This window comes from Drepanopeziza brunnea, assembly GCF_022702325.1.
Source record: "Drepanopeziza brunnea f. sp. 'multigermtubi' strain 214-2 chromosome Unknown ctg5, whole genome shotgun sequence".
Classification (NCBI taxonomy): domain Eukaryota; kingdom Fungi; phylum Ascomycota; class Leotiomycetes; order Helotiales; family Drepanopezizaceae; genus Drepanopeziza; species Drepanopeziza brunnea.
Window position 1 is genome coordinate 349,938 of NW_027094068.1, and position 14,491 is coordinate 364,428.

General features: G+C 49.5%; 3 protein-coding genes across 3 annotated transcripts; 2 read left to right on the forward strand and 1 right to left on the reverse strand.

Annotated features, from left to right (window-relative positions):
• Positions 1-1,271: 1,271 nt before the first annotated feature.
• Positions 1,272-3,476, forward strand: L3040_003568 (uncharacterized protein; the record flags this gene model as incomplete). The annotated part of the gene is made up of 3 exons (XM_066156461.1): positions 1,272-1,460; positions 1,860-2,329; positions 2,627-3,476. The coding sequence occupies 3 exons, from the start codon at positions 1,272-1,274 to the stop codon at positions 3,474-3,476; spliced, it is 1,509 nt and encodes a 502-aa protein (XP_066012048.1).
• A 7,233-nt stretch (positions 3,477-10,709) lies between these two features.
• L3040_003569 (uncharacterized protein) lies at positions 10,710-13,220 on the forward strand (the record flags this gene model as incomplete). Its single annotated transcript, XM_007291884.2, has 4 exons — positions 10,710-10,924; positions 11,135-11,452; positions 11,878-12,084; positions 12,266-13,220. The coding sequence occupies 4 exons, from the start codon at positions 10,710-10,712 to the stop codon at positions 13,218-13,220; spliced, it is 1,695 nt and encodes a 564-aa protein (XP_007291946.2).
• A 278-nt stretch (positions 13,221-13,498) lies between these two features.
• Positions 13,499-14,111, reverse strand: L3040_003570 (uncharacterized protein; the record flags this gene model as incomplete). Its single annotated transcript, XM_007291885.1, has 3 exons — positions 13,499-13,553; positions 13,660-13,909; positions 14,087-14,111. The coding sequence occupies 3 exons, from the start codon at positions 14,109-14,111 to the stop codon at positions 13,499-13,501; spliced, it is 330 nt and encodes a 109-aa protein (XP_007291947.1).
• Between the last annotated feature and the right edge of the window lie 380 nt (positions 14,112-14,491).

A 14,491-nucleotide genomic window follows, 5' to 3' on the forward strand; every position in this document is an offset into this window, starting at 1 on the left:
GTCGGGCCCTCGGGCCCTCGGAAAAAAAAAAACAGCACGTGTCCCCCTCGCTTCACTCTTCCTTCTTCTTCTTCTTCTTCTTCTTCTGCTTCTTCTACTTCTATTTCTTTTCTTCCTTTCGCTTCTTGTCTCGTCCGATCGCCGCCCATCCAAAACTACCGCTCCAGGGAAGTCCTTTCTTCTGGCCCTGGCCCTGGCCCTGGCTCTGGCTCTGGCTCTTGAATAGCCAGCCAGCAGAAATTGCACTTCGCTATATAACTACATACGGAGCGAGCATACGTGTTTCTCTTAATTTCCTTCCGATAATCATTTCCTTCCAAACACTCACTGCCCTATCATTTCACGGTTGGGGACAAGATCGCGGTCGGTCGGTTGGTACATAGTTGTACATACAATTATTACCTGTATATCTGCATCTGCGACAGTATGGACCATGGTGCGTGCTCCCGAACTCGAACCAGGGTCGACCGACCTGTCAACTACCGGTACCCTGTCAGTCCGTATCTTGTTTCACCAACCTTCGTGCGACGAGGCGAGGAAAAGAAGAAGAAGTGAAGAAGTCCGGGACTATGGAGAAATCCTTGTTTGGCACATCTTCTGCACTTCTATTTACAACACACTTTCGTCTATACGGAGCTTACGTTGAAGTTACGTTAAACTTACCCTGCTTCTCGTACAATTACTATTTCCAGCCCTCCATCCGAACTTGAACCGGGACCCGCGGCTGGAACCCGACCCCAGGCCTGCAAGAAAACACCCCTGAGCTCTTGCATGGCCATGTCTCAAATTGATCGATTTTACAGCTCTAGATCCGTGGGTCTGAGCCTTTTCCTCGTGGCGCCCCTGCCGGCGGTACGTACTACGGCCTAGCTAGGAAACCTTACAGCTACCTACTATCTGGCAAGGAGAAGATCGAGCTCAGGTCGGATCAGGTCAAGTCTGGTGAGGCGGAAATTTCCGTATTTCCATGAGTGGAAATTACTATTATGACTTGCGTTTTCCCCTTCTTTATCCCCATTCCCCATTTCTCTCATCCCAGCCCTCTCTCCCTCGTCCGCTTCCTCCATCGTCAAGCCCTCTCTCTCTCCCTTTATAAAATCTTTTCTTTCATTATTATTGTTATTATTATTATTATTATTATTATTATTATCGTTTATCTCCTCTACCTCTTTCACGGTATCGGGATGTGTGATGCGTGCTTTGGATCCTGAAAGTTGGATTGATTGATTGATATATTTTCGAGCTTGGCGGCTGCTGCTGCTGATCGAAAGATGAACTGGAACGTCCCTCGCGAAGAGGAAGAAGAAGACGTCGTCCGCATTTCACCAGCCACCGAGGTCTATACCGGCCTGTGGACGCTATTCGCAGGCGCCAGCCTCTTCCTAGCTCTGCGCGTCTATAGCAAGTTCTTTCGCCGGACGGGTTTGTGGTTCGATGACCATGTATTGATCCTATCATGGGTAAGTCGGCGTTTCGAGTCTTCTGTCTTGTGTGTGTGTATGTATGTGTTGGGCGAAGGGGCGTGGCTGGTTGTATCGATCTACCTATTCATGTATGCGTCGGTTGACTTATCTACCCTTTTTCTATGTTATGCACCCATCTTCTACCTTTCTATATATCCACATATGTACTCTCTTCCCTGTTTCTTGATGTAATCGTCTATATTCGTCTATCATTTTGCTGCCTTGTTTATCCATCTGTTTACTCTCTTCCCTATTCATTCATGTATTTAAAATCTTTTGATCTGCCCTTTTGCTGGTTTATGTACCCATCCGTCTATGTATCCATCTACTTGTCTGTCACCCGTTGACCCCCCTTTCCAAATCCTTATGCTGATCCCCCCCCCCCCTCCTCTCTAGCTGGTACTCATGACCACCAATATCTTCATTACCATTCAGTTTGCCACGGGCTACGTGGAGGGCGACTGGGACGACCGAATGCACATCCTCATCAACGTCAGCTCGTGTGGGACGCTGATCGGCCAAGCCCTCTCCAAAACAGCCTTGGGTATCACGCTCATCCGCATGTCGAACCGCACTCAGCAAAGCATGCTGTGGTTCTGCATCATCTCCATGAACGCGTGGATGATCACCAAAGTCTTCTTCCAGTGGGCCCCCTTTTGCGGCCGACCGAAGACCCAGGTGTGGTACCGGCTGCAGGGCCCTTGTATCGACTTCGATGCCGTGAGCGACTTCCGGGTAGGCGGGAACTACTACAACGTGATTATGGACTTTGTTTTTGCGCTGTTCCCGTGGTGGATCACGTGGAACCTGGATATGCGACGCATTGAGAAGATTGCGCTGTGCTCGACGATGAGCTTGGGCATGATGTAAGTGTGCTCCTAGTCCTCGAGCTGGATGTTTCTCTTCTTCTCATACCTCTTATGCCCGGTACCTCTTGCATACTTTGTATCTTGCGACCCGATACCCCTCCTTACCATCCCTTTTCCTCCTTTTTATTTCTTCTAGGTACCTACCTACCTTCGCCCGTTGCCCCTCGTCCCTCTTATATCTCCCACGTCCCCCACGTCTCTCAACCTGCCCTCCTTTATACCTACTTCTCACCTACCTTACTTTTACTCTCAACTCCCGCTCGGACTGCCTGCTGACTACCTCTCCCTACCCAGTATCGCCATTAGCACCGCCGTCCGCACCGTATGGAGAGACGGCGCCCAGTTTGGCTTGGACGACCGCTACTATGCCTGGCGCAGGGGCATGTCCAACATCTGGTACTCCTCCGAGGTCGCCGGCACCATCATAGTGCAGTGCATCCCCGTCCTGCGCCCGCTCCTACGCCCCTTTATCCGGGAGATGAAATCCTCACTGGCCATAAAATCCTCCATGGGCTCGAAACGCCTAGATGACTCCGAACAGTCCAACATTTCCAGCCGCTCCGCCCCACCCATCGAATTGGAGCGCCTGCCGAAGACCTCCGCCGCGCCCGTCTCCCCGCCAAACCCAAATACGAATTCAAACTCCTACCCGGATCCCCACGCCGACCCGGGCCTGAATAAGGAATTCGGTTCCCTCACCCCGCTCAGCCCCTACCCGGCTCGCCACCGCAGCTCGACCCGCGACAGCAGAGACAGCGAGGCCATGGCCATCACCCTCCAGATCCGCTCCCCCCACTCCGTCTCCCGCCTCTCCTTCTCCTCGGAAGCGCCGCCTGACTTGGGCGAGAGCTTCGCCGGCCACCACCAGCAGCAGCAGCAGCAGCAGCAGCAGCAGCATCACTACGATCACGACCACGACCACCAGTACGAACAATACGACCACTCGACCCCGACCCGCCCTTCGGGACCCCTCAACCACGAAAACCACGCGTGGCGCAGCAATGACGGCCGGAGCGACCTGGAATCCGGCCCGCACAGCCCCCGTGCCTGGATCGAGCCACTGGACTTCGGCTTTGGGCACGGGCATAGCTACAGCGAAGAGGGGATGGGGCTGAGACCGACGCCTCCACCGAAGCCGAGGTGAGGATTGTAACGATGGAGTAGGGTGGAGGGCAATTGATTTTAACTCCAAAAAATAACAAGAGAGGAGTTACCATACAAGGGGTGTTTGCGGCGGCTTGGTGTATACTCCTCCCTTTCGTTGTCTCATCTATTGGGAGTGTGTTGTACACACACACACATATTTATAACCAGGCAGGCAGGTAGGCATTTTCATATCATAGCGAAAGAAGGAAGCGAGAATTGTATTCTCGATCGGGGCGTTCCCGGTGAATTGGTAGGATGGAGTGAACTATAAGGTATACACTGTTTGTGAATAGACGGAACAGGAAAATATTTCTTTCTTTCTTCAACTCATTCACTCTTTTCATGTAAATAGATAGGCGGATAGATAGATACACCAAAGCGATGCACTTCTTTCGGTTTCTATTATCATTCACCGACTATCATCTCTCTCTCTCTCTCTCTCTCTCTCTCTCTCTCTCTCTCCCCCTCTCTTAGCTATCAATCTACTTCGTAACTTTTTTATATAAAAAATAAGAAAGACTTCCCTAGGGTCCCCTAATAAAGTAAGCATAACAAGTAAGAGTGAAACGTAAAGTAAAAAGTAGTCGTAGTGTATGTACGGAGGTACAGTGTTTGAGTAATTCCCCTTGTTTTAATCTACTATCCAAACTAGCTTAATCAATAAATCAATACCTATACAACCCCTCGCTTCGTATTGCTACGGCTGGAATTAAATAGTATTGTAGCACTATCTAATTGTACGCTTGGTATTAAGAAAGTAAGACGACGAGAGGAAGTACGTAGTACGTGGTAGGTACTATAATACAGTAGGGCCGAGGTCTTGTACCGTGGGGCGGCGGCTAGCCTCAGCTGACTAATCCCTCAACCAACCAGAAGCCCCTTAACGCCCCTGCCAAGACCGCAATACGGTACCTACTACGTAATAGTCAGTGCGCTGACTTTGTGACCTGCGGGCTCTCGGTCACAGTCAGGACAAGCAAGTGTCCCAGGTCAAGCAAGTGTCCCACTTCAAATGGTTAGAACATCGAAAATACTAGCATTCTATATACAAAAAAAATGCACAACGCAACGAATTTTGACAATTATATTACATAAGAAAAGTCGGCATTTTTTTGAATAGAATCAATTGACCTAGCATTTGATTCTACATCCGAACTTTCTTATAAAATACCTTTAATTGGACTCGATTCGCGGAATTCGTCGTGATTTAGCTGTTCTACTCGTGAATTATTAGTCTTAATTAAAAGATCAAGCTCAAGAAAATCGATATAGCTCTTCGTTTCTCTTTTTAATTCAGCTTCCAATTGAAGAACCATATAGAATAGTTCAAGGTGACCTTCGCGCGTTGAGCGAGCGTCTTCGATCGTAGTAAGTGCTTTATCAAGCTCTCGATCTAAGATTAAATCTTCGGGTGCAAGCAAGCTATTTCTTGCAATTGCAAGCTGAACTCGGTCTCTTTTAGCTCTATTAGCTCTTCGAGCAGCTATACCTTGCTCTTTCAAGAGCTTATTGTGCTTGTTGATAGCTGCTTGAAGTGTTTTCTCAGCTTTTCGTAACGCCGCTACCCTTTCTGCTTCCGTACGAATTTGAATTCGTTCTTTTAAATCGCTAGTTGCAGTAGAAGAACCTCTTTTATAAATACTCCTTCGCGATGTTCTCTTGCGTTTCCTATCTTTTCTAATCTTTTCCTGAAGATTAATATGTTCCATCGAAGTAAGATGTGCTTTTTAAAGCTCGATAGAAGCTTGCTTCATCGTAATTTTAAAGAGTTCTTTCGTATCATCGGAAAACTGTGTCGGATCTTAAGTGCGTAATAAATTGATTTTTGCAGTTGTAGTCCATAAATCTTCAAGTCGAGAAGGACGAAGCGCGGGAAGCTCGAGATTATCTTTATCGTTTTCTTCGTTGAGTATTGATCTCTTTCCTTTATTATAAAAGCGAATCTTTTTAAGACTAGCGTTGATATTGCAAAGCTATATTCCCGAGGTTTTGAAAGCGTTTACAATCGTATAATGTTGCATAACTTATTAGCGGATGTTCGTAAGATCGCGAAAGAACGAAGTGATAGTATATTCGAAGTCTAAACTTCGAACAGCATTTTAGACAGCAAGAGCGTGATAATGCTTCTAAGGACGAAATACTCTAACGTCAAGAGGTTGAAGCGCGTGTGTAAAGTGATTAAGAAACCAAAAGCAATGAATATGCGCTTCTTTAAGCTTCAATACAAATTCATCTAATCGATGAGACTTATAGCCATCTAAAAGCAGCATTTTCCATAGTTTATTTAGCCCAGCGTATGTCCATTTGATAAGGTGATCGGCGTAGTTTAAGATAATCTAGTGATTAATATATCCTGTAAGAGAGCAATCAATCGTTTCGTCACTTGTAAGCTTATCCGTAATCCAATTCTCCATAATCTTCTTGCTCGGTGTAATGATATATAGCGGAAGAGTCTTTTTGCCGTTTGCTCGAATAGTTTCAATGATTGTAATCGATTTGCGATTGTTTAAAGAGCTTGTATACATTTCTTTGACTTCTTTTAGAACGATCATAGTCTCTCTCGGCGGACATCTAACACGCGCTCTCGACTCGTCTATATTCAAAAGCTTTTTCGGAATGTTGATATTATAAAGAACCATATCCTTTTGCAATTCTTCGAACCATTTCTTTATCTTCTCCTCGGTATGCGATTCGAGTCTAACGCGCTCGATTGGTTTAGTCTTGATTGTATAAAGATCGGGGTTTCGGCGGAGCCAATCTTTAAACCAAGATTGTGATACAAGAGAAAAAGAAGGCTGTTGTTTCTATACGACGTTAAAAGCGATTTGATAATTATAAATAAAATAAAATAATAACACTTACTGCTCTCAAGTGATTGATTCTAGCGCGTACCATTAGAAGAGTTGCTCCTAAACTAAGCTCCTATTGCTCGTAACAATATTGTCGGATCGCTTCTTCTTGCTCTTGCAACAAAATCTGATTATTTCCTCCCTATCGATTGAATTGACCTGTGATAAGATTGCGCTTTTTCTTTTTAGCTCGGTATACAGCTTTTCGTAAAGCAGGTTCTTTGATTCCGAATATACGTGCTGACGTGGCAGCACATTCGCTTTTCGGTCGTTTTACTCTTTCATCATCGGTTTCCATATCTTCTAAAGCCCAATCGCGCGCTTCTTGAAAGGCGCGGTCGTATTCTTTTTTAGTAGCATAGCGGCCGTAATAATTGAGAGCTACAAGAGCTTCTGAAGTTTGCGGAGGCATAGTTAGAGAAATGTTAAGGGAAAAATGGCTGTCGCAAGTGTAGTGGAATTGTATGCGATTTACTATGGAATAGCAATTTGAAGTAAGACACTTGCTTGACCTGGGACACTTGCTTGTCCTGACTGTGACCGAGAGCCCGCAGGTCACAAAGTCAGCGCACTGACTATTACCCCCTTCCTTTCGAAGAACAGCGTCTCCGCCCGTTGCAAGCTGGGCTTTAGTTATCGAGGTGATTAGCAACTGATTTAGTTTCTAATATTTTTTTTCCTTTGATGGCGGAGCGTGATGCTCTCTCTGCATTGCGTACTCTGGCTTCCGTCATGATTTGCATTGATTACCGGTACTCTAGCTTCCGTAAGAAATGATTGATTACCGTACTTTGCTTTACATACCCTTGACCATAGATAAGGTAGCTCGGCGTCAGCAGGGAAGGAGATTCGATGCGGAGCTACTACGTAGTACCGTAGCAAGCGCAGCACATTCGACGAGGTTTGTTCGGCAAGTCGATAAGGGAAATCCATCGATTAGGTTTCGGAAGTTAGATAGGTAGGCCAAGTAAACGAGCTCTCGGTCTAGCGGATGCTTTTAGCTCGGAATTTGTTGAATTAGGAAGGTGCGCGAAGCGGGCTGGCAGAGATGTACCTACCGGTACCGGTATGAGATCGGCGGGATTGCATTTATGATAGTACACAGAGGAGCGCGAGAGGTTGAGGGGCGGAGAGGAGGTTGGGTATTTCGAGGCTGGCGGAAGAAGTGGATTGGCGTGTTTCTGAGGCGGGCGAAGATGTACCTATTAGATCTGCGGGATTGATTATCATGATGAGGCCGAGTCGGAAAGGACCGCGGTTGGTAAGAGAGGTGCAAGGCTCGGGGTAGCTGATAGTCAGGGAGAGGTGTTGGAGGGCTTGATGAGGTGCAGCAGAGTAGCTTAGTGAAGAGTTTTACGTGCATCGGTATGTTTATGTGCGTTTGCAGTCAAGTGCGAGCTTTTGTTATGGAAGTAAAGCTTGAAAAGCAGCGGTTCGACGAAAGAATTGAGAGATGCGGTGGTCTTTCAAGCTTGGCTATAGCAGTTCCAAGATGAATATGTAATGAGGTAGGCAAGCTTAATCGCAGCAATTAAGATGGTGCGACGAAATGCGTAAGCTTGATCGCAGCAATTGGAATAAAGTAGTAAAGCAAAGTGCAAAAATGAAGATCGCAGCAGGTCGATAGCTTAGGTAAAGAATAGTCTCCAGATTAAAATGAATTAAGATTAAGCTTACTTTGTGCTACGGCTAGAATAAAATACCAGTAGTATTATAATTCTATTTAATCGTACGCTTAGTATTAAGAAAGTAAGACGAAGAGAGCCCTGTTTTTTATTTCTATCGAATATACTACGTATATAATATTCTCGCGCTCAGTGATACGAAGCGAAGGATAGTGAAGGTATTGCTCTATTAAGCTAGTCTGCTTCATAGGTTAAAATAAAGGGAATTACTTAAACGCTGTACCTCCGTAAGAGTGAAAAGTAGAACCAGGCAGATGGCCATGTTTTCTATAGTGTCACCAACGGGGTGATTACTCGATATAGTAGTATGATAATTCAGCTAAAAATCAGAACCGAAATTTTGTAATCAACTTTTTTATTACTACGTATATCATTTAAAGTTGAATACTATATGTATTATAATTTAATATATTCCAACTACAGCTATAAAATAAATGTAAATATAAGACCAGATGTATATGAAGGTATTGTTATATAAGAAATAAATCATATAATTATTTATCATCAGGAGGAGACCCCCTTGAACCCCCTTCCTTATCAGGGAGACCCCGGACCCCCTTGCGAATTACTTATCACGGTACAGGCGTAAGTATTACCCCTCGAGGGTGCCTCAAAAGTTTAGTTCCCACTATAACCCCTCTGTTTACCCTATCCTCAAGGGGTAATACTTGCGCGTGGGACGTAGCATATTCCAATACTTTATTATAAGGGGGAATGTCGACATCAATATCCACGCAGCTCGGTTAGGGCCAGCTCGGTTACGGATGAGCGTGCCTCGCTTACGTGGCCATGCTTCGCTTAGCGTGGCATACCCTCAAGGGCCCCCAAGTTCCTTGTAAATACTAAGTATTAGATAGCTAATCTCGTGAGTCTTCCCGATCACATGGAAAGAACCCACTCCCCTGAACCCTGAGGAGCAGACAGAAACCAGATACTATTACCGACAGTCCTGCAATTGCAAAGAAGCTACGTGCGCTGCACGCTATAGATGATCGTTCGCTACCGGCAATCCAACAGATTATTTTAATAGTAGTATGTATTGCTGAAAAGATTCGGTTTGTAGAAATGGAAACTTGCACTGTGGCAAGCGTGCAGCTTATCGATTGCTAACTAAGCTTCAAAGGCTCGGGAACATCCAGATGGTAGGTAGAATGGATGCGATTTGCAACTCGGATACATCAATGGCGCAATATATGTAGTATGATAGTATTGAAAAGTTGATACACGGGTCGGCGCAATCGAACTCTATTTGCTTATCGAACTTTTATATAGTAGTACTACGTACGCAGTACAAAGCCATTGTCTAATGCAGTCAATATCATAAATATCAATTTTTTCAATATGGAATGAGACACTTGCTTGGACTGGGACACATGCTTGGACTGAGACACTTGCTTGGACTGACCGTCACCGAGAGCCCACAGATAACAAGCTAGCGCACTGATTAATATCCACTTGCTACTGTAGTTGATTCGTTGGTCCGCTGGTTGATTGCAAGATCTAATCTAATGTTAAGCTAAATGTAGATCCTGTACACTTTTGAAGATGCGTTCATCCGACCTACGGCCGTTACGTTGATTGGGTGCATCCATTTGAGCTTGGGCTATCGAGGAACACTAAAATCTTAATCAATCGCTTATTGAACAAAAAGGGGGGGATCTTGCGAGTTTGATAAGCTAGATTTGCACTTCTGCAATCGAAATCCACTTTTTGCGATTAAGAACTACGATTACAAACTCTTTTCCTCTCAAGTACCTGATCAATAGCGAATTGATGATAGAAGAAAGAAGTGCTCGAAAAATTGCTTGCTGCATCGCCCTAAGAGGGGCTATGGAGCACTACTAGGTGCACAAACGGCTGACCCCGGTCCGGCCTTGATACTGGTCGCTTTGCGACTCACATAGCCACGCTTCTAAGCTAGCTACAGCAGTCTGTACCTGCCTGATTTCCTTAATGGTTTTCCCTAGACGAGATTCTCTCTCACTGTGATCCATCCTATCTGTAGGAGAAGGGCGCAGACGATAGTAGCTTTCGCTGCAGCACTTTGAATTGCTTGCGAAGGCTATCTTGTATGTGAGTCCTTAGCTTAGCACGTCGCCGTACCCCTTGGGAGGTCCCAGGGCGGCAGGCTTCGCCTGCTACCCGCTCGACGTTAATAAATACAACAACAACAATAACAACAAGAAGGCTAGGTATTGCTATAGATAAAATGCATCGCGCTAAAATAAGTTATCATTATAGATTATATAGCGGTGAATATTACATGGCGAACATATCCCGGAGCTTGCGAAGGGCCGTAAGTTTTAGCTTGCGGGCGGGCTTAAGTGTGACACTTTCCTTACATGTTTCTAGAGCGTATTTCTTACAGAAAATTGATGTACGGAGCGTTGATGCGGAAGGCAGCCTTGCACCACGACCGGGGCGAAGCGAGGTCCCCTGGCCCCGGAGCTTGCGGAGGGCCGCCAGGGATCAGACCTCGTAAGAAACGAGAGGGAAAAAAGAAGGGACAGACAGAAAATACTTACCCGAGGACGGATTCACCTACCAGCAGCAGCTACATACTACGTACCTACTACCTACATCTCCATCTCCATCTCCAGCTCGGCCCTACCAGCTCCACCAAGCACTGGCATCGGGCACCGGCAAGCACCGGCACCGACAGACATCGTCATGTCGATCACAACCACCATCGCAAGCATGATCGCCACCCTAACCACCACCGCAACCGCCACGACCGCCATCCTCATCACCGTCGTGACACTCGCGATATGGGCCAGCTACAGCTTCAGCTGCAAGGCTGACTGCAGCGACGACGGACCCCGCGAGCCGCCCGTCGCACAATCGCGCGTGCCGATTGTAGGTCACATGATCAACCTCCTCCTCCACCACAACGCCTACTTCTCTATCCTCCGGTACTTAGATTCCCTCTTCCCTTTTGCCTTCCTTCCGCCCTCCCCTTCCCTCTTCCCTCTTCCCTCTTCCCTCTTCCCTTCCTTCCCCTCCCCCTCCCCTTTCTTCCCCTTCTCCCCCCCTCTCTCTCCCTCTCTCATCCCAACCACCACAACGATAACCACATCAAATCACTAAAACACAACCATCTCCCCCCCCCCCCCCTTCCACAGAGCCACGCAGCCCCGCCCCATCACCACGCTCAAGATCTTCTCGCAGCGCATCTACGTCATCTCCTCGCCGGCGCTGGCGCAGGCGGCCTTCCGCGCGAGCCGGACCGTCGATTTCGAGGTCGTCAAGCAGCAGGCCTCGTGTCGCGCTGTGAACTTCGATCGTCGCACCACGGAGATCGTGCAGGCGGCGCCGGGGTCCGGATCCGGGTCCGGGTCCGGGTCCGGGGAGGGGGAGGATCCGGAGAGGGGTAGGGGACAGAGTAGCAGCAGCAGCAGCAGTAACAGCTGTTATATGCAGGAGTTGCATAACGAGATGTAGTGAGTTGGGTTTGATGTTTGTGGTTTGTTGAGTTTTTTGTTGATGAGCTCGGTATCTTTATGTCTTTATATCTTTATATCCTTATATGCCCATTTCCCCATTTCCCCATTTCCCCATTTCCCCATTTCCCCATTTCCCCATTTCCCCATTTCCCCATATCCCCGCATCAATGATCAATGATCAATGTTTTTCTGTTTTCGCTCGCTTAAGAGAGAGAACTCTGCTATCCCCTTTCCCTCCTCCTTCCCGGCTTCAAGAGCGAAGGGAAACGAGGAAGAAGGATCCTTGGCACGCTCAGTCTTGCTGCTGCTGCTGTTTTTGTTGTTGTTGTTGTTGTTGTTGTTGTTGAAGAAGAAGAAGAAGAAAACTCCGAATGCAGGAGCAGACCCCCGACGGAACTGACTGGGTCTCTTCTTCGGTCTAGTGGAGCACTCATGGGCCCCTCCCTGCTCGAAACCAATGCCCGTCTTCTCAACTGTCTGGCCCAGACCTTGAACGGCCTGGGCACGGCCTGGGAAGACAGGAAGCTGTTCAGCTGGCTGCGGACCTTCTACGTGACGGCCAGCGCGGAAGCTTTGTACGGGAAGGAGAACCCGATCGCGTGGGACGAGAAACTGGAGCCTTTGATCTGGTAAGCACTTTCCATCCTAGCCTCCGGCTCCGGGCTCCGGGCTCCTAGCTTCTGGCTTCTGGCTCCTGCCCTTTCGGGGAGAGAAACTGGGGGTGGAGAGAAGGGAGGCGTGAGGCGTTTGGACGAGCATGGGCATCGCTACTACAGAAAGGTTGACCTGTGATCTGCTCCCCCTCCGCAGGGATTTCGAAAAGGATCTCGGCCTCCTCGTCCTCGATTTCTTCCCCACCGTGACCGCCCGCCGCGGCCACGCAGCGCGCGTCGCCATGGCGGATCCCTTTGAGAAGTACTACCGCGCCGGCCTCTCACAGAACGCCAGCGGCCTCGTCCAGGGCCGCGAGCGCTGCGCCCGCAAATGGGGCATCGGCACCCGCGCCATCGCCCAGGCGGAGATCACCATCCTGTTCGCCGCCGTCACGAACACGGTCCCGAACGTGTACTTCATGCTCTGCTACCTCTTCTCCAACGTGGAGCTCCTCGCCGCCCTGCGGGCCGAGGTAGGCGGCATCGTGCGGACCGAAGATGGAGGCGGAGGCGGAGGCGAAGGCGGAGGGCGCCGCCGCGTGGTGCTGAGCATCGGCCGGCTCCGGGAGAAGTGCCCGCTGCTGGCGGGCTGCTTCCAGGAAACGCTGCGGCTCGTGAAGACGGGCGCGAGTATCCGGACCGTGCTGGCCGACACGGTGCTCGCCGCGGACAGCAGCAGCCCCGGGTACCTGCTGAAGAAGGGCGGCATCGTGCAGATCCCGACGGGGGTCCTGCAATCCGATCCCGCCACCTGGGGTCCCGACGCGCAGGACTTCAACCCGTACCGCTGGATCGAGGCCGCCGGGGCGAAGAAGGAGGCGCGGAAGGCGCAGGCGCAGGCCTACCTGCCGTTTGGCGGCGGCAAGAACCTGTGTCCGGGGCGGCAGCTGGCGTTCCACGAGATGGCGGCCTTTGCGGCCATGGTGGTGTGGGGCTTTGAGATTCGTGGGGCGGACGGGGACCTGGTGCGCGAGCAGCGGGGCGGCATCTGTAGTATGGGAAATGGGAGCGCTAGCCCCATGGGAGACCTCGATGTGAAGATCCGACGGAGGAAGGAGTTTGAGGGGTGCGTGTTTGGCTTTGATGTGGGCGGGGTGAAGGACGGCTCTTAGAGAAGGAGAAGAAGGAGAGGAAGAAGAAGAAGAAGGAGAAGACCAGAAAATAAAAGGTGGTTTGTGTCAATTTCTTCTTATTCGCTTAACTGTCCACGGCTTCTTGCAGTTGTATCTTACATGTAGTACATCCGCATGCACGCCGCCATACCCGACACCAATCGATCTGTTCTCATCTGGCCAGCGATGTGTGATCTTGCCCTCTCCCTTCAGTCTCTCTTCTCCCCAGATCTGCATACCATGTGCCTGCCGTCTTGTCCGCACGCCTCGGTCGGCCTCTACTCCTTCTTCAAGGTCTCGGGGAGGATCTTTTTGATATTGCGATCCACGGACCTGCCGCAGCGAGAGCTCGTCAGCGTAACCCAGCCCAGTATAGCTATGAGTACGGGGGGAGAGAGAGAGAGAGAGAGAGAGAGCAAAGTGAACGTCAAAAACTCACAGCGCAACCTTCTTCATGGGCGGCTCGACCCTCTTCACGCCCTTGATCACGCTGGGCTCGACGCGGCCGGCGTGTCGCTGGACGTGCGGCGCGAGGTAGCCGAAGCCGCGGCTCCAGCGGGGGCCCCAGACGGCAGCCTGGTGGGCGAGACGCTCTTCCACGCCGGGGATGAGGCAGAGGAGAGGGACGCTGCCGACGAAGCAGGAGACGCCGATGGCGGCGCCGCCGAGGCGGCCGGTGCTGCGCTGGACTGGGAGGGGTTTAGCTGGGGGCGGAGGAGGGGAGAGGGAGGGGAGGGGGAGGGGGAGGGGGAGATGGGGAGATGAGGAGATGAGGAGATGGGATGGGATGCGATGGGGATGGGGATGGGTATGGGGATGGGGATGGCACTGTTAGGAGGAGAGAGAGGGAGGGAAAGGGAACGTACAGGTACGAGCAGCTGGGAGGACCATGTTGCCGGGTCAAGTGTGAGTGTCTGTTGATTCTGCTTTGTGTTGTCTTTGCAAGGTGAAGAAAGTGGTGATGTGAAGTGGTGATGTGAAGTGGTGATGACCTCGATGGAAGATGGAAGATCGAGGATGGAGGATGGAAGTTGGAGTTGATGGATGAAGAAGAAGGAAGAAACAAGTTGAGGTGAGACAAGACCAGCAGAGTCTCTCCCTCCCTGCCTGCCTCTTGTACTTACTTACCTCTCCTGATCAACAAAGCGGGGTAAAAGACTAAGGACTAAATGGGCAGCATGAATCTGGGTGGTGAGGAGGGTGAGTGGGTGAATGGGTGAGTGAGTGGGTGAGTAAGTGACTGACTGACTGATTGACTGACTGGCTGATGG